This window comes from Lytechinus variegatus, chromosome 12, assembly GCF_018143015.1.
Source record: "Lytechinus variegatus isolate NC3 chromosome 12, Lvar_3.0, whole genome shotgun sequence".
Taxonomy (NCBI): Eukaryota; Metazoa; Echinodermata; class Echinoidea; order Temnopleuroida; family Toxopneustidae; genus Lytechinus; species Lytechinus variegatus.
In genome coordinates, this window is record NC_054751.1 from 23625299 (window position 1) to 23643673 (window position 18375).

Consider the following 18375-nt stretch of genomic DNA (forward strand, 5'->3'; position numbering starts at 1 on the left):
GACTGTTCAAATCCTTAAAAAAATAAAATATGGTAATTTTTACTTTCTCAGGCATTCATCACAGGCTCCCCAATTCCTGTCTCTATTTCTCTATCACCCCCATTCTTAATTCATCTTTTTGTCTCTATCCAACAGCTCATTTATAACTGTGGCCTTGTTCTATCCTACATGTATTCTATTCTTCTGTCAGCTTGCCGTCATTCCTACTTTTCACAAACTTTTTTCTCTTCTGACATTCAAATCAGAATGAATATACTGTAAGACATCTTCAAATTCAATGAATTCATTTTTGTTACATGCCCAGTGATAAACGTTTTCATTGAGCTATTTTAAATAATCAGAATCCACACAGCGTAAATTTTTTGTTGTAAAGTTGTGCAAATCAATGTTTGTCCAAACTTAAAAGCAAGTAATGTATAAGGTAGGACTTCTGTGTGGTTTTCAGCCTCTTCTCCAAGTTTTAATACAGTCCATTATTGTTGTTGACTTCCACTTTACCCCTCTTGGACTTTCTGGTATTCAGTAGGAGTGGTCTTCGAGAAATTAAGGTGCTGAAGACTTTGGCACTGGTGTCTTTGCAGTATCTGGGAGGTTGTTTGCTGAATCGAAAAGTCTTTTGGGAAATACCTTGGTTTGGGTGAATTCTGTAGGAGACGAATTAATAAAAAAATAAGAAAAAAGAATATTGAACAAAAACAGATACAAGAATGAAAAGATAACTATTCAAAGATAATTTTTCAATCAAATATTCGATTATCCATGAAGAACAATATTCGTTTAGAAATCAAACCTTTTGCAGTGACTTGCAACAAGATATTTTTTTTAAAAATATACATGATATATAAACCCTATCTAGCCCCGGGGGGGGGGCTTAATAAGCTCCCCTCCCCATCCACATTTTTCATGATAAGTCCACAATGAGAAATGAGGTACCATGATTACTTTTTGGTCAATTCTGCAGAGCTTTTGAGACACCCGGATATTCAGTTACGCAACATTTTATGAGTTTATGTCGGACCAAAAATTGCTCAAAAATATTATTTTGTATACACATTTAATCCAATGGAAATTCTATTTTCAGTCATAATTGACAAATTTATCATTATTCTTGCACTTATTGGTTGAAAATAATCAAATCTTTGCTTTTTATAATCAGAATAGTGCCATGAACAGATCCCATTAAAAAAACTATAAAATACATAAGGCCCCAAAACAAAGAAATACATATGGAATTATAGAAACAATAAAATACATAAGATTAGAAATGTCATTTACCATTTATTTTTGAGCAACTTTGTTAGAAATCATAGAATTTCGGGAATTCTTTAGAGATTAACCTTTAAAACAAAGAATTCTCTATTACGCATAAATTAGCATTACTAATTTATTAACAATAAATAATTTATTAACAATAAATTTTAATGAATTCTGTAACCTTTAGTTCCATGCTTGCAGATTACATTGATGTTGATGTGTGCATTGGTTTTCGTTTTGATCAGAGGCAAGATCTGAAGAGGGGGACCAAAAAAGCCCACCTCCCCCTCCCTGGGCTATGCAATCTCAAAGTAGCCCAGGATTATGAGTTAAACCAAATTTTAAAAAATATATTTATTTAGTAGTTTACTGTAAATACACAGTATAGGCCCCGGTCCATGGTTATCCTCCTGATTAGGATAATTTTCATCTCTATTTTGCTACTGAAAATTGAATAATTAAAGCAATGTTCTATCAAAACAAAGGTAGATAAAACAGAATATATATTTCTTTAGAACGCATGTATGATATAGATCCACTGTACCTTCTGAAGACGAGGCGGGAAATCAAATATGGTTGGGACAGCATCCTGTTTAAGACGTATCGTCTGCCCAGGTCAAAGCAAGCATCTTCAAAATGATCAGAACAGAGTACAGAGCTCTTGGAGGAATTCAATGAAGCTCGCTTCATATTGACCATCCTTACTGTGTTACAGTTCCGGTCTTGGTACCGGTTCAGTCCAATGGCTGAATGGGAATCTGCAGCAAATGTAAACACATGTCATAGAATCAATTACACATAATTAAGAAAGTTTGACGTGTCCAAAGGAAACAGATGCCCCCGCAGAATTGTAGTACAAAATGTTTTTTTATTGTTTTATGATGCAATTTTCTGTAAATCAATTAAACTATACACTAAATAAAATAAGATTTCAGTTCTTGATGTTTTAATAAGAGATTACCACAATTTTGTTTATGAATTTTGAACAGAAAAGTTGATATTTCCCCCCAAATTACTAAATCATGGAAATTGAATGCCTACAAAAAAAAACACTTTATAAGTAATATGACATTTCATTCCTAATACATGATTATATACGTGTTGTCCCTAGGTGTCCTGAGTCTTGTCAATCGAGGGGGGGGGGGCGAGGAGAATTTGCACAATGGAAAAATTGATATACATTGGGTTTCAAAGCTTAATTTCATTTCGGGTAAATCAATATGCTTTATTTCATTTGAATCAATTATACCAATTTTAGGGCATAAAATACAAATTCAATTCAAACCTATAAATATAGCCCTTGAACTACTTATTTTTTTAATTCAGGAATTCTGATCAAATGTATATTAAAAACAATCAGTAGGCCTATATAATGTTTTTAACCCTTATGAGACTGGGGGCTGATTTACCCCCTTGTCATATTTTGCAATAAATCCACTGCACAATTTTTTTTACCGCATCACTCACAGACTTACAGCATCACTCACTTTTTCGAGTCTCGCGCAACTTTTGAGACCAAAATTGCGACCCCCTGGTATGTGCTTTCGAAATTACACAACATTTTGGAAGTGCATGCAGACCAAAAGTTGCTGGAAAAATGTGAATTTGCGTACAAATCTATGGAAATAGTGTTTTTAGCCATAATTCATAAATGTGCCATTATATTTCCTTTTACTGATTAAAATCAATTAATTTCAACTTTTTTACGGTCAAATATGGTCCCCGACTATTTCCATTGAAACAACAATAAACACATAAGAAAATAAGTGTGATGTTGAAATATATTGAGTCTGTGAACCAAAAGTGATCATTTCAGGGGCATTATTTAGTTAATTAGAGCAAACTTTTGATTTTACGCGTAAATTAGCAATGAGATTTAGGCAAAATTTGATTATAGTTTTTAGAATATACCATGGGTAATGCGTTTGCCAATCATCGCTGTGATCCCATGATTGACTGCCCAGATCATAAAGCCCCCCCCCCCAGTCTTCTTAGGAAATGAAATAGCCCAGTCTATGTAGGTTACTGGTAATGTTTTTTTTTTACTTTTTCATTTTTCTTATGTACAGATTTTCAAATTTATTACTAATAGAAATTTTCAGCAATTTCTGAAAATAATGATACAGATACAAATTTTGGCAATGACTCACATTGAGTTGTACATGAAATCAAGTTTTTAAGCAATTCGGGATCTGATAATATGCACTTGTGTATATCATAACTGCGTAACCATGCATGCATTCCAAAAATAGTCTTGAATGTTGTGTGGCCCTGCCATGTTTACGAATTTATTGTAGATAAAAGTGAGCTAATCACATAGATTTGTTTGTTAAAATGATATTCTTAATATTGATTGCTGTGCAAGATTGAACAGGGAGAAGAGGAACATGACAAAGCAATCAAGAAAGAGTAAAGGGGGGAAGAGAAAGAGGATTTATTTATAACACACAAGTAAAAAAAATGTGTTTTAAAACACACTGGTTAAAACGTGCCAACCCGGGCCCCAGTTAACGCGATCAGAAATCCATTCAATATGATTGAACTTAATATCATGCAGAAATCAATACGCATATAAATATAATCAAAAAAATAAATTTTGAACCAACTTGCATAATGAGCTGTGAACTTAGCCTGTATTTTGGTGACATCTACCTACACACCAAATTTTTTTAAATCCATTGAATGTTTTTCAAGTTATTGCGCGGAAACCAAGGGGGGGGGCTGACAGGGGCAACACTTAATGCCCCCTCCGGGCTTCATCTGCAGGGGCATAAAAACTCTAGGCCTACTCATCAGCAGGGGCCCGTTTCTCAACACCTGGACAAGTTAGTCCTATTTATCTACCAAACACAGAATTAGTTCCAAAATTACCCAAAAGGATTAACTAGAATCCATTAATATCATATTGATACTATTGGTGGAAAGTACATACCAGACGTAGCCTTAGTCACAAAATAGCAAATTTTCCAAAAGTTGCAAAAAATAGAGGCAAAATATGCTTAAAAAGTACTTAAACATGCAGACATGGGCATTAAATTTCTGAGGAAATGAAATTAACACTAATTCATATCATGATAAAAAAAATCACATGTAAGTGGACATTGAGATATTTATCCCAAGATATAAAATTTGAATAGTTTACGTAAGTAAACCATAAGGCTTTCTTCCTAACATGATGGTTTCTAGTGTTGCTGTTGGATGTTTGTGGTCTATATCATGGTTGTTCCACTTTATATGTTTGTCATTTTGCCTCCGACGAAGATTCTGCTAGGATCGAAAGCTTAGGCCCCCTTTTGACTCTAATTTACTCCATTGGCTCTTTTTTTTTTTAGATAAGCAGTTTTCAGCAGCTTCTTTTTGCCTTTAACATGATGATAATCAAACAGATTTTCAGGATTCCAAACATCATCAAAAAATATATTATCATGGATTGTTAAACTCTTTAGATACCTAAACGCACAATTTTATGAATGCTATGCGTATATTAGAGGAAGAATTTATTAAAATTTTGATAAGGGTCTGAAAACGAGTCCAATTATGGATGACCTGAAGTGGTAGAATCTTTGTCAATTCAATTATTTTACTACCTTAAATTAACACTTGTTATAATTTCTGTGCATTACAATTACTATTGAATGATTTATCCCACTTGTTTGCTATATAATTCATTTTTCTTTAAATTATTACGTAATAAAATTTTCAAATTTCGAGGCTCATTTGAATGTCACAGTCTATCCACATGATATCACTACATAAAGGACAAGTCCACTCCAACAAAAACTTTATTTGAATAAAAAGAGAAAAATTCAACAACCATAACACTGAAAATTTCATCAAAATTGCATGTAAAATAAGAAAGTTATGGCATTCTAAAGTTTCGCTTCATTTCACAAAACAGTTATGCACATCTCGGTCGATATGCAAATGAGAAACTGATGACATCACTCACTATTTCTTTTGTAATCTATTATATGAAATATGAATTATTTTTATTTCTCGTCATTGTCATGTGAAATGAAGTGTCATTCCTCCCTGAACACGTGGAATTACATTATTTTAACATTTTGTGCTTCAGGCAAGGAGGTCCTAATTGTCAAATTTGTAAAAAATGAAATATTGTATAATTCAAACAATAAAAAAACAAAAGAAATAGTGAGTGACATCATCGACTCTCTCATTTGAATGTAACTGGCTCGTTAATATAACTATTTTGTTCAAAATAAGCGAAACTTTGAAATGTCATTAATTTATTATTTTACATCCGATTTTGATGAAATTTTCAGCATTGTGCTTGTCTGGTCTTTCTCCATTGATTCAAATCAACATTTTTTCTGAGGTGGACTTGACCCTTAAGAAAGAAGTAAGTTATGACAGGTTTGGAGATGTCATAACTATTTGGTCAAGTTGTCCCCGATCTTGGCAAAGAGGGATTCGTGAAACAGTTCGCTAACAGGTAGCTAACTATTTCCAATTTAGTTAAGAAGTTAGAAGACTTAACGGTGTTGAGAAACGGGCCCCAGTCTACGCAAGCAGAACCAAACAGAATCAGTTTGCCACACTCAAATTCCCAATTTGCACTCGCATCAATTATTTAGTTACGTACCTATCATTTTATGATCTAGTGCATAGAACAAATGACCATTTTTTTTAGGTCGGAATGTCAACAATTTTCAGCTCGTGCTTCGCATTCCCATTATTGAAATATGTACCATCCTCATGGTTAAACAGTCCTTAACAGGATCATGCTAGAACACTTATTAAAAATTATGTTCGTGCTTGGCATTCTCAGTAATTATCTAGAACACACACATCTTGTTCAGGATCACAAACGGTGCCTAGAATGTTAAATTTTCAGGACAAAATACATCCTAAATACATATATAAAAGTTCCAAAAAAAGTAAGAAAAAAAATTGCTTGCCTTTGCACTTTTTATATAAGGCCTACGTGATTATTTCATATTGATGTTATTTTATAAGAAACCAACTCGCATATTTAATGACCCAGTGTAGTGGTCCACCCGGATACCCCCAACCAGTAATTGGGAGGAGATACCTGCGGGTCACAGTTCTGTGTGCGCACCCTTGTAGGCGACCCAGATTGGCTGGCTCCTCCAATACGCCTTGGAATGTCTTTAACAGATATATGGCACTATATAAATGCTGTGCATCATCATCTACCAACACACCCAAATTTTAAAAAATCTGATGACTTTTGATAAGATATCGTGAGGAATCCAACTCGCATATTTAATGAGCTGTGATCTTTGACCAGCATATTCCGAATTCGAACTTAGCCTGTATTGGTATCATCTACCTACACACCCAAATTTGTTCAAATAAGTAGAATATTTCATAACTCATAAAAAAGACATTATCATGCGGAAACTAAATTGCATATTTAATGTGTTTTGACCTGCCGACTCCAAATTCAAACTTGGCCTGTACTATCAGAGGGTCGTGTGTTCGAATCCCGCCATGGACTAGCGTCCTTTGGCAAGGCGTTAATCCACTTTGCCACTCTCCACCAGGTGTTAAATGGGTACCTGGTAGGATGTGAAAGCCTATGTATAATGTAGTATGCCTAGCAATTGAGTCTTGGAACTCTTGTTGGAGTGCTCCCCAGGGAGTGGAGAAGGTGCATACATTGTACGCAGGCATACAAGGTTCTGATGACCGTGGTAATACTGAGTCTGGAAAGCGCTTAGTCTCTTAGAGACGTCGTTCCGATGCATTAAGCGCTATATAAATATGTGGAATATTATTATTATTATTACTATGGTGTCATCCACTCCTATGGTGTCACCCACTCCAAGCTGTGGGGAAGTTACACATTGATGCAGAGGTTCGAGCCCTGATCACGTCTTTCGGATTGTGACATTAAAGGTCGGTCCCAGACGTAAATAATCAAACCTGATTGATATACGTCTGTCAAAAACTCAAAATACACACACACACTCCTAGTACCAATGATTAATGTTAATGTTTGGACCTCATAGGCGACATTACCCAAAATATGGGTTGCCGGTTGGACAATGCTGTTCTGAATCTGATTTCAAACTCAAGACTTTGGTAAATGTACGCCTTAATACAAATTGGAGTTATGCGATATGACTTTCATTTGGTGGGAAGACATTTAATACTTTATAAAATTAGTTGAAATTAAAATGGATTATATTAATGCTCACTGTTGGTGAGCATTTCTACACGATCCCCCTATTGAGATTTATAGTAAATATTTTGGAATTATATTAGTTATGCGACCCCTCCCTCATGATGATCACAGCATTATTTGTAATGGGGATATATTTCGTTCATATTCTTGTCTCTTCTTTCTCTTTTTAGCCTTTTTTTTGCTTGTTAAAACCTTTTCATTTTTTTTGGGGGGGGGCTTGCCAAATTTTATGTGGGTCAAAATTACATTCATTTTTTTAGTGACAATCTTATTTTTCATTTGTCAAATTTTACGCAAGACAAAATTACCTTCGATCATTATTACAGTTAAAACCTTTTTTTTAATTTTAATTTTTTTTTTGGGGGGGGGTTGCCAAATATAACATGGACAAAATGACTTTCCCTTTTCTTATTTATTTTTTTGGGGGGAGCTTGCCGAATATCACGCGAACGAAATGACTTTCATTTTTAGTGACCATCACTTTACGTGAGACAAAATGACCGTTTTTTTTTAAGTGAGAACCTTTTTTGGGAGTTGTCTAATTGTACTTGAGAAAATTCACCCCACCCCCCCCCCCTACTTTGGAAAATCTTGGATTTACCTCTAGTTTTAATCATGATTAACCCTAAATAGACTGGGCTATTTCGATGCCTAAGAAGACTGGGGAGGGGGCTGATTCAGCGCCCCCTTATGATCTCGGACGTCGATTGCGCGATCGCGACGAAAATTGGCACACATTACCCATGGCATAATCTACCAAATTATCACATCAAATTATGCAAAAAATCTCATGTTTCATTAATTATGCTAATTTTTGCGTAAAATCATTAGTTTGCTCTAATTAATAAAATAATGCCCCTGAAATGCTAATTTTTGTTTCACCTACTCTAGATAGGCATCTGATCAAATTTATTTTTAAAAAATTTCAACATCATGTTTATTTTCTTATGTATTCTATTGTTTTCTAAATTTCTTATGTATTTCATTGTTTTTCGACTTTGTTTTTCATTGTTTTTTCAATGGAAATTGTCAGGGACTTTATTTTGACCATGAAAAAGATAAAATAAATTGATTTTAAGCAGTAAAAGGAAAAATAATAATACATTTATGAATTTTGGCTAAAAACACTATTTGTATTGGATTTGTACACAAATTCACGTTTTTGAGTAATTTTGGGTCTGCATGCACGAACGAAATGTTGCGTAATTTCGAAAGTGTGTACCCGGGGGTCACAATTTTGGTCTCAAAAGTTGTGCGAGACTTGAAAGTAAAAAGTCAGCGAGCAACGCGGTCAAAAAGATTTGCGCGGCGGATTTATCACGAAAAATGTCGAGGGGGGGGGCTGATTCAGTCTTTTTAGGGTTAAGATCATGCGTATACCACGGCAGAGGCGTAAACCGCTGCAGGGGCATGCAGGCTGGCCCTTGATCCCTAGTGGATTTCACCGGAAAAAAAATCCAGATAAGAGAAAAGGAAAGAAAGAAAGAAAGAAAGAGAGAGGGGGGGGGAGAAAGGGAAGACTGGGAAATAAACGAAAAGGTCCCCCCCAAAAAAAGGAGGGGAAAAGAGAGAAGAAAAAGCGAAATCATTAAAGGGGTGTATATTATAACTTCATTTATAATTGTTTTTCCTTCTTTTATGGGGGGGGGGTCAAAAAAATAAAAACCTTAACGAAATGTTTTTCTATAATTACATTTAGGTCTACACTCGCGATTTAATAAAAAATAGTAGCCATCTATATACAAATGATGCGTTAGAGTGGGTCAGTAGGAACTCTGTGTACAAGGTAACCACATGCACACAGTTCCACTGACCCACGAAAGAAACCCATGCATCATCTGTTTTATAGAATGGAATTTTTTTTTTAATAAACCACAAAAATTAATGATTTACTGGATGCATGATAATTTCATGCGTCCGGTAAATTTAATTTACCGGACACATGATTTTTTTTACCGGACGCATGATTTATTTACTGGACGCATGATTTATTTACCGGATCGATGCATGAAAATTCCAAAATCTAATGCAGAGCGCAGACACTTTGATAACCCTGGACAACATAAATATGGGCTTAACTGGATAATGTTGCCACAAAGATATTGTTATACCCAAAATGCCAGATACAGCTTTGCATTGACTATATCTTGAGCAGTTGAGGCAGCCTCCGACCTCCAATACATGTAGCTGTGTGTGTGTATGCGGGCCGCGCCGGGGCCAGCGCCTGCCTGGGCCTGCAGTGGATATTTCGCTGTGCACAGCCAGCCCAGGGCAGTATAGATCTAACGTTAGATCGTACATGTATGTCTGGACTTCTCAACTAACGAGTATGTGGGCAGTTTTAATCCCAATGACAATTACGGTACCGTATTTGTACTTACAGATCATTTTGCATCCTTTGATTCATTCTGCTTTGATCGAAATTCAAATTTTGACGTAAACAAGCGACGGTAACAGTACATGCGCGATGACATCACAATGACCTTTTCGGACGATTGCTTGTTTACAGTGGATATCGTTGCGTTTTGATTATCGGGATATCGTTCATGCAGCCCAGTAAAATTTTTGCATTGCTCTCAACCAATCAGATTGCAGGGATTTTCTCATCCATTACAACTATAAAAAGTTTTAAAATTGCTAAAGATCCAGAGATATCAAAACCCACCTGCTGATTTAGCACTGGGGTACACAAGCCAGGGTTATGCCCAGTGCATGCCCCCCGAATGTTCTACGTACAACCAAGATATAAAAAAATGAAGGGAATTAAAGAAACCAAAATTAGGAAAAGTGTAAGGTAAGATATCTGTCTCAAATTTAGATTTGCACGAAAGGTTTTTTCTCGCTTGCTTCATTCGCTTGGAACATATAAAGCAACTTTATTCCCACGTGCCATATGTTTCGGCCTCTTTCTTTCTACTATTTCATTTTTTTTACTCATCATGCTCCTGCCACACAGGGGTTTGCCCTAATGCATGAACAATCATTAAAAAATATCATTTTCATACCATGTGACTGGGAATTTTTTGCTCTACCCCCCCCCCCTCCTCGATCCCTGTATCGATTTGACTTGACATGGGCCTATACCTGATGTATTCTGCTTCAATATAAAATCATAACGGATAGAACGCCTTGAATACAGGCCAAACAGCCTAACGACACACACACACACACATTGCCGTGTCACGTGACAATCAGTATTAAACGAGGATGTGTACAACCCTATGGCGACAAGGCTAGTCGCAAAAGTTGAGCAAGTTCTGGACGAATAGGCTTCAATACCCCAAGAAAAGAAGTAGTATCTAGGGACTAATTAAAAATAGTTTTCTTAATGGAGTTCCATGTTAAAATCTAGTAATTTAAGTCCAACTTTTAATTCGCGTGCACTCACTTTTTTAACACAGGAATTAATAGGCACGGTGCCTAGAGTGTCATCTACCAACACACCTAAATTTAAAAAAAAAAAAATCAAATATATTTCAATTTATTGCACTGAAACCAAGTGGGGGTGGGGGGGGAGGCAGGCAAATCAATGGACAGGTGGAACGCTTAATGCCCCCTCCGGACTTTGTCTGCGAGAGCATAATTACAGAGGAGCTGAATTTGAAGAGGGCCTGAATCAAGACTGAAACATCGCAATACGTGTAAGTGGAGTAGGCTAGGGCACTCACACTAGTACGAGGCCCGGGGGGGGGGGGGCACTCAGTATATAATGCATAGTGGGTATGTGCCGCGGAGGGGACCCCCATTTTTACACCCAAATTTCCGTTCCAAGCCAAGGCATAGCATTTTTGTCTTATTGAGAAAAAAACAAAGAAAGCTGCTCCAAGGCAAAGCATTTTGTTCTTATCTAGAAAAAAGAAATTCGCTCCAAAGCTTCGCATATTTTTCGTTACGCCATTCCGGTCGCATTGATCTGCTGCAATTTTGGTGAAAAGCGGCCACAGAGCGCTGTCCGACCATCGTCTCTGAGCGAGCGCACCCGGCGGAGGCTGCGCTAGCTGCATCACGGATGCCCGTTCCATAGGGATGCATACGCACGTACTCACACGCTGGCGATCGATCCGTTCCAACTTCCAAGGACCCCCATTTCACAAAATTTTAGTTCCAAACCCTGTTCCGAGGACCCTCCTTTTTACAATACTCCCGCTCCAAGCCCAAGGCCCCCGTTTTTGTCTCTCCTGCGGCACACCCCCACCACTTTTTTGTTCAAGTGCCCCGGCCCCGGGGTACGAGGTTAGTGAGGCTGGGTAAACTTGCGCCAAGTTGCGGCCAAGCCCGCCCAACATGCCCAAACTGTTGAATAAATTTGTTATTTCAAATTAAAAAAAAATATATTTGTCATCTGATTTCAATGAAATTTTCAGCATTTTGCTCTGTATGAATTTTACATTATTTGCTAAGTTCTAGGCCAAAATATCTTCAGCCTGTATAATTCCTCACCATTTTAGGTGTGCAGAAAAGACCAATCCCCCCCCCCCCTTTGTCTGACTACAGTACACAAACTTGAATACATGGGACTATAATTTTTACAGTACACAGCTTCTTGCAAATGAAAGTAGCAGGTATGGCAACCACTACGATTTCCCATTTTGTTTTCAACGTAATTCAAACATAGCTGAACTTACGAATGCAATGTCCGTCCACATTCTACTAATTAGAGAAGTTGTTTGCAGCTCTTGTTGGCATGAATAACCATGATAACGTGAAATCTAAGCTAAACAGGAAAGGTTCACCAACATGCCGACCTGTGAGTGTGACCGTCCCGCGGCCGGATATCGATCGATCGAAGATCGGCTTGAGCAAGGTGCAGCCAATCAGCGACGATCTCATATACCCTGCCAGAAAGAGCTAGAGACAGAATTATTTTACATGGACGGAATTTTTTGTGATGTGACACAAAATCATTTCGTCGACAGAATTTTTTGTGATGTGACACAAAATCATTTCATCGACAGAATAGATATTCGCATCGCAACGAAATGAATTTTGAGGACGCAATTTTATTCCGTCTCGACGAAATTGATTATAAGTGTGACACAAAATAAATTTCGTATACGAAATCACACTGCATCATGACGAAATGAATTTCGTTGGAGTGAAACACAAATTTTCCTACAGAATTTTCCTTTGAACACTTGGGGTGCCATTTCGTTAGATCAAAATTCATTTCGTGTGTACGAAATAAATTTTGTGGACGAAATTACATTTTGTCTCGACGAAAATTTATTTTGTGTGACAAGAATAATTTCGTATACGAAATAAAATTGCATCATGACGAAATCATTTTCATATGAACAAAAAAACTTTTGTGTACGGAATGGCGTGAATTGGACGGAGTATGGCACGCCAAAAAAAGTTTGTGGACGCAATTACATTTCGTCTAGACGAAATTTTTTTCGTTGAGACAAAATTAATTTTGTGTGACACAAAATAAATTTCGTGTACGAAATAAAACAGCGTCATGACGAAAAGATTTTCGTCTGAATAAAAACACATTTTGTGTACGGAATTGCTTGAATTGCACAGAATATACTGGCGGACACTTGGCGCCCCATAGTCAACGAGGTTTTCTCTGTGTGCAAAATCACCCTCTATACATTTTTTTTGCAGGCTTTAATTCCACATTTTGGCTCCTAAACAAGTTGCCGCCAGAATATGACTGCGGGGGAAAAAGCTTGGGGGGGGGAACACGTTTGGCTAGTATTAGAAGAAAAAAAGCTTTGGAAAAACAGAGCGTAAAAACGTTTGGCCCCGCGATTAAATGCCACGTTGCTATTTTCTCAACTGATGAAGGGTAATTTCGAATGACACGACACAGGCCTTTATATTTAATTTTCTGAACTTTTTCATCAAAGACTTTGATATTCCTTATGTGGAATGGTGCCCCTGTCCCCCAACTGTCGCCCATGGTTACTGTCATAATCGAGAGAGCGAGGAAAGTCACTCTGCTTTTTCAAAGATGTCTTATATATCATCTTAATTATAAACTCAGCATCTTTGTCCCGTATGTGGAACCTTGAATGTTCTTTAAAGGACAAGTCCACCTCAACAGTGTGCAAATTAGCAGACTGATGACATCACCCACTCATATTTCTTTGAATAATAATATAGGATATTTTATATATTGCGCACATATCCACCTTGTTAGGTGCTGAAAGCGCTCCTATATTACCAGGCTAAGCTAGGCGTTCATAGCGCACTCAGCTTTCTAAGGAATTACTTCCTACCGGTACCCAATTACCTCACCTGGGTTGAGTGCAGCACACTGTGGATCAGTTTCTTGCTGAAGGAAATTACGCCATGGCTGGGATTCGAACCCACGACCCTCTGTTTCAAAGTCCGAAGACTAATCCACTGGGCCACAACGCTCCACATTTGTATTTTTTGTATTTTATTATACGAATTATTTATTTATTATATGAATGTATTTATTATACTTTTGTATTTTATTATACGAAATATGAAATATTCTAATTTTCTCCTTGTCAAATGAAACAAAAGTTTTATTTCTCCTGAACAGGTGCAATTACCATTATTTTAACAGTTTATGGTTAAATTAAGTTTGTCCTTATTGTCAAATCTGTAAAAGTGAAATATTGTATTATTCAAACAATAAAAAAGAAGAAATAATGAGTGGACATCATCGACTCTCTCATTTGCATATCGCTGAGTTGCGCATAGAACTGTCTGTGAAAAATAAGCGAAAATTAAAACTTTAAACTTTATCATAACTTTCTTATTTTACATCCGATTTCGAAATTTGCAGCGTTATGTTTGTTTTTGTTTTCTTTCGATTCAAATCAATAATTTTCTGGGTTGGACTTGACCTTTAGAGGAGCAGAAAAGGGTCCTAAACAGTTCTTTAGATCCGGTTCTTGCTTGTACAAGGACCTCTATATAGAATATAAAAACCATATGGAGTTCTTAATGCTGTGGATAACCCTATTCTAATCAGCAACCATTTTATAAAAAACGTAAAATGCGCTATAATAACATTAAAAAAAAATTGTACTGGTTGCTTTCTGAAATCGCGTTACGTTGCAGCTGTATCTCGTAATAATTTATTTTGTTTAACGAATATTGGAATATGCTATCTAGGTTATAGGTTTTCACCGAACTAGCGAGCATTGGCCATAACTGGAGCCAACTGGAGATGGATTTTAGGCAGCTTCGAAACTAAGGAGAAAATCCTTACATTGGTTTGATGGCATACTCGAAGCAACCCCAAGAATTAGAATAAAAATCAACACTAAAACTTGATTGGTCTGTGCTTTATAAACATTTTAAAGAAAACATGTAGACCTTGATGTATAAATTTTGACATAATGTAGTTTTAGTGTCATCGTATTCGAGCGAGCGACGAATATAATCGTAACGTGGTGTTATTCATGCATTTTCTTAACCTCAAATTTAGAGGGTCGAGCTTGTATAAAATTTTGACCCTCTGAAATATTGACGGAGAGAACGATTCCAAAGATAATAGTTCTTTCTAAGCACTTGCTTTGATTCAGCCGAGGCATGGCCGTTTGTTATCGTTTAAAACTTATCTACACCCGACAAAGGAAAAATTAATTGGTGGGGTCGAAAATATGTTAATCTGACGGTCAATCGGATCGGGGGCGCCCTAGCCACTATAGCCTGCCTCTGTGGTCTAGTAGTTAAGGCACCGGCGTTGAAAGCTGGGGGCCCCCGAGTTCGATTCCCGGCAGAAATGCTTTTCGGCCTCACCAGTGTTCCCAAGGGTAGATAGCTCCGGGGAACCTTGATTTAAGCTACGCCTTTCATTGTTCTTTTCATTCATTTTTTCACAATATATATATATATATATATATATATATATTATATATATATTATATATATTATATATATATATACATAATTATATCAAAACATTTGTTCCCCCCTCTTCAGGAATGCCGAGTCCTGTAGATCAAACGAATGATGGTAGCAGTGAAAACACGAGTGGTAATAATACAGTAATCAATGTCAATAGTAGTGGAGCTGTGTATATAAGATGGGGTAGAGATGTTTGTGTTGATGGATCAGAACTGGTTTATGCTGGTAAGAAAACATTTTTGAAAATACGTTCTATTTATTACATTTTATTCAATTTCATTGATTCACGCAGTTCAGTGGACGAAAAGCTTTGCGATGGGGGGGGGGGAACAGTAACTGTATTTTGCGACAGAGTTAAACGCAATATGGCAACAAATATAAGAATATTTTTTTCAAAAGATAATGGAAATTAGAATATACAATAACTACGGATAATAACAATGATAATTGATATAAGAATGTGCAATTCCGCTCAAAAAGGGGAACGGGGTGCAACACAGTCACAATATTTCAACGGAGATTTACAGCAACAAATGTAAAATTTGTTTTTACATGTAAGTGAAGAGAATACTAAGATGGTTCTATAAGTGGCATTGGCCAAGAGAGTACAGCACATTCCAACGGCAAGTAGATAATCGAATAGCATGTTATATAATCTTCTGCTGAACTGTATAGGGGAAGGCGGGAAAAGTTAACATTTTTGCTTTTTGCATGTTAGAATTGATATAATTAAAGGGATGGTCCAGGCTGAAAATATTTATATATTAATAAGAGTAGAATTCACTGAGCAAATGCCGAAAATTTCATTGAAATCGGATAACAAATAATAAAGTTATTGAAGTTTAGCAATATTTTGGGAAAACAGTCGTCATGAATATTCATTAAGTGGGCTGATTATGTCACATCTTCACTTTCCGTTTTATGTTATTACATAAAATCATAATTTTTGCATTATTTTATACTTGTGTAATTATATGTCTCCCTTATAATGAAATAAGTTGCAGCAATAAATGTCTTATGCACTATATCAGTTGTCAATCAAATTTTTCTAGTTCTTGGAGGATTTTATTTTTAATAAACCTACATGTAATTTCAAATACTAAAATACAAAATAACAAGTGGAGATGTGACATCATCAGCCCAGCCAATTAATATTCATGACGACCGTTTTCACAAAATATTGCTAAACTTTAGAATTCAATAACTTTTATCCGAGTTCTGATGAAATTTTCGGCATTTTGCTCAGTGAATTCTACTCTATTTATTGAGCTATTCATACTTTTAGCCCGGACCATCCCTTTGATAATCTTGTAGAAATAAGTACTTTGCCTTAAAATTTCTTTATTTTGAAATATTTTACACCTATGTGTAACTTTCTAAACCCCACACTGAAAGTCATTGTCACCTTTAAAAAAGAGATGTCAAATGGCTCAACATGCCTCATCTGTGGGGTAAGTATAGCCACCTTCTGGGGGTAAGTTGAGCTACAAAAACAATGTACAAAATGTATGGAGGAACAACCATCATTTTTTTTATTCAAAGTCTTTTCACTTGCTAATCCTCTATAAATTATAACTCCTCTAAAAAAAGAGAGAACAGTCATGTAAATTTACTACTTTCTGCCTGCATATCGATGGCTTTTTAAGGTTCAACTTACCCCATGTTGGCTGGTTCAACTCACCCCACTCCAAACTTAATGCGGTAATTTTGCATCCATATATTTCTTATGCATCATGTAAAACACTATTACAAGAATGAAGATCCATACTTGGACTAACAATGTTATTCGTTTGTCTTTATTGTGTTTTAAGACGTGTGTGTGTAAGCACTTGTTTATTTCACATCCCTTTTTTCTTTTTTGGCTGAAATTTGTATTTTTCCTTAGCCCTAAAAAAGTACTCTTTGTTTAAAAGTTGAAAACAATATGGTGGGGTTAGGGGTTATGCAATGGGTCATCAATACACTTCACTAACACAATTCCTGACTCATTCATTATTTGCCTGGGGCTGGTGGCTCAACTTGCCCTTATGCTCAACTTACCCTGCTTTCCCCTACTTATAAGCATTGTTGTGTATGCAATTTGTAGGTATTGCAGCAGGAGCTCACTACACACATCCAGGAAGTGGATCTAACTATCTGTGTTTGCCACCTGACCCTATTTATGATGAACATCAGTCTGGTGGAACTCGTGGTCTGCTGTACTCTGCCGAATATCAGACAATAAACGCCATCGGTCGTCTCCAGGGTATCCACGACCATACACCAAAATGTGCAGTCTGCAGGGCGCCCTCAGGACGATCTACCAAATTGATGATCCCTGCGCGGAACAAGTGCCCTTCTGACGAGTGGCGCCTGGAGTATAGTGGTTACCTCATGTCAGATTCTTTTGGTCACGCACGTACTGAGTTCGTTTGTTTCGATCGTGACATGGAAGCAGTGCCTGGTACAGCTGGAAACGAAGATGGGGCTCTCTTTTACATGGTAACAGCTTCATGTGTGGCTGGAAGTGGGCTTTGTGGACCCTATATTGACGGTCAGGAACTCACTTGCGCTGTGTGTACGATTTAGAATTTGTTAAGATCGAGTGATATAGTGCATACCTTGAATTATATCCGTGTAGTGTAGCTCATCTATTAAAACATTCAGTCGACAAAGGAATTCCCGAAGAAATGTGTCAAATTCGATCAGTACTTAGTTGCACCCACCTTTTATTTTTCCAGTGTACCAATGACAGATAATTTTCAGAAACCTTAACGTGTTGGGGTTTTAGGTTTGTTAACCTGTATACAGCGAGGAAGAATATTGCCCACCCCGACCCCCTACTTCTCCAGTGTTCTCGATGGCAAATTCTATATGTTTTGGCATAAATATATAAATACATAATACATAATACATAAAGAAAACATCCTCGGGCTTGGCCTTTTTGTTGCCTCGTACGATTTTGTCGCATACAATGTTTTATAATTTCAAAATTATTATTTAGCTCACATAATGCCTTATACGAAAATTCTCGCATACAGTATGTAACCATATCATTCAAAAAATGATTTCAGATTTAGTCATAGGAACCATTATTCAGTGATACGACATGAAAATTGCTCCGGTCTTAATAT

General features: G+C 36.6%; 1 protein-coding gene and 1 long non-coding RNA gene across 3 annotated transcripts; one reads left to right on the forward strand and one right to left on the reverse strand.

The window, feature by feature from the left end:
- LOC121425714 lies at positions 1-12241 on the reverse strand. 2 transcript variants are annotated; one of them, XR_005971524.1, is made up of 3 exons: positions 12052-12241; positions 1799-2012; positions 1-644 (listed from the first exon to the last, which is right to left on the reverse strand). It is a non-coding gene; the product is annotated as an uncharacterized LOC121425714 (long non-coding RNA). The 2 variants fall into 2 exon arrangements; XR_005971525.1 differs by lacking the exon at positions 12052-12241 and adding an exon at positions 9808-10433.
- Positions 12242-15338: 3097 nt separating this feature from the next.
- On the forward strand, positions 15339-18152 carry LOC121425265. The gene is made up of 2 exons (XM_041621289.1): positions 15339-15487; positions 17349-18152. The coding sequence occupies exons 1-2, from the start codon at positions 15340-15342 to the stop codon at positions 17828-17830; spliced, it is 630 nt and encodes a 209-aa protein (XP_041477223.1). The 5' UTR covers position 15339; the 3' UTR covers positions 17831-18152.
- The last annotated feature ends 223 nt before the right edge of the window (positions 18153-18375 follow it).

What these genes read in the sequence shown, in the direction of transcription:
- LOC121425265 (XM_041621289.1), top strand. Translation starts at nt 15,340, where the DNA reads ATGCCGAGTCCTGTAGATCAAACGAATGATGGTAGCAGTGAAAACACG. An exon ending in ATCAGAACTGGTTTATGCTG is followed by an intron (nt 15,488 to 17,348) that starts GTAAGAAAACAT and finishes TGCAATTTGTAG; the next exon opens with GTATTGCAGCAGGAGCTCAC.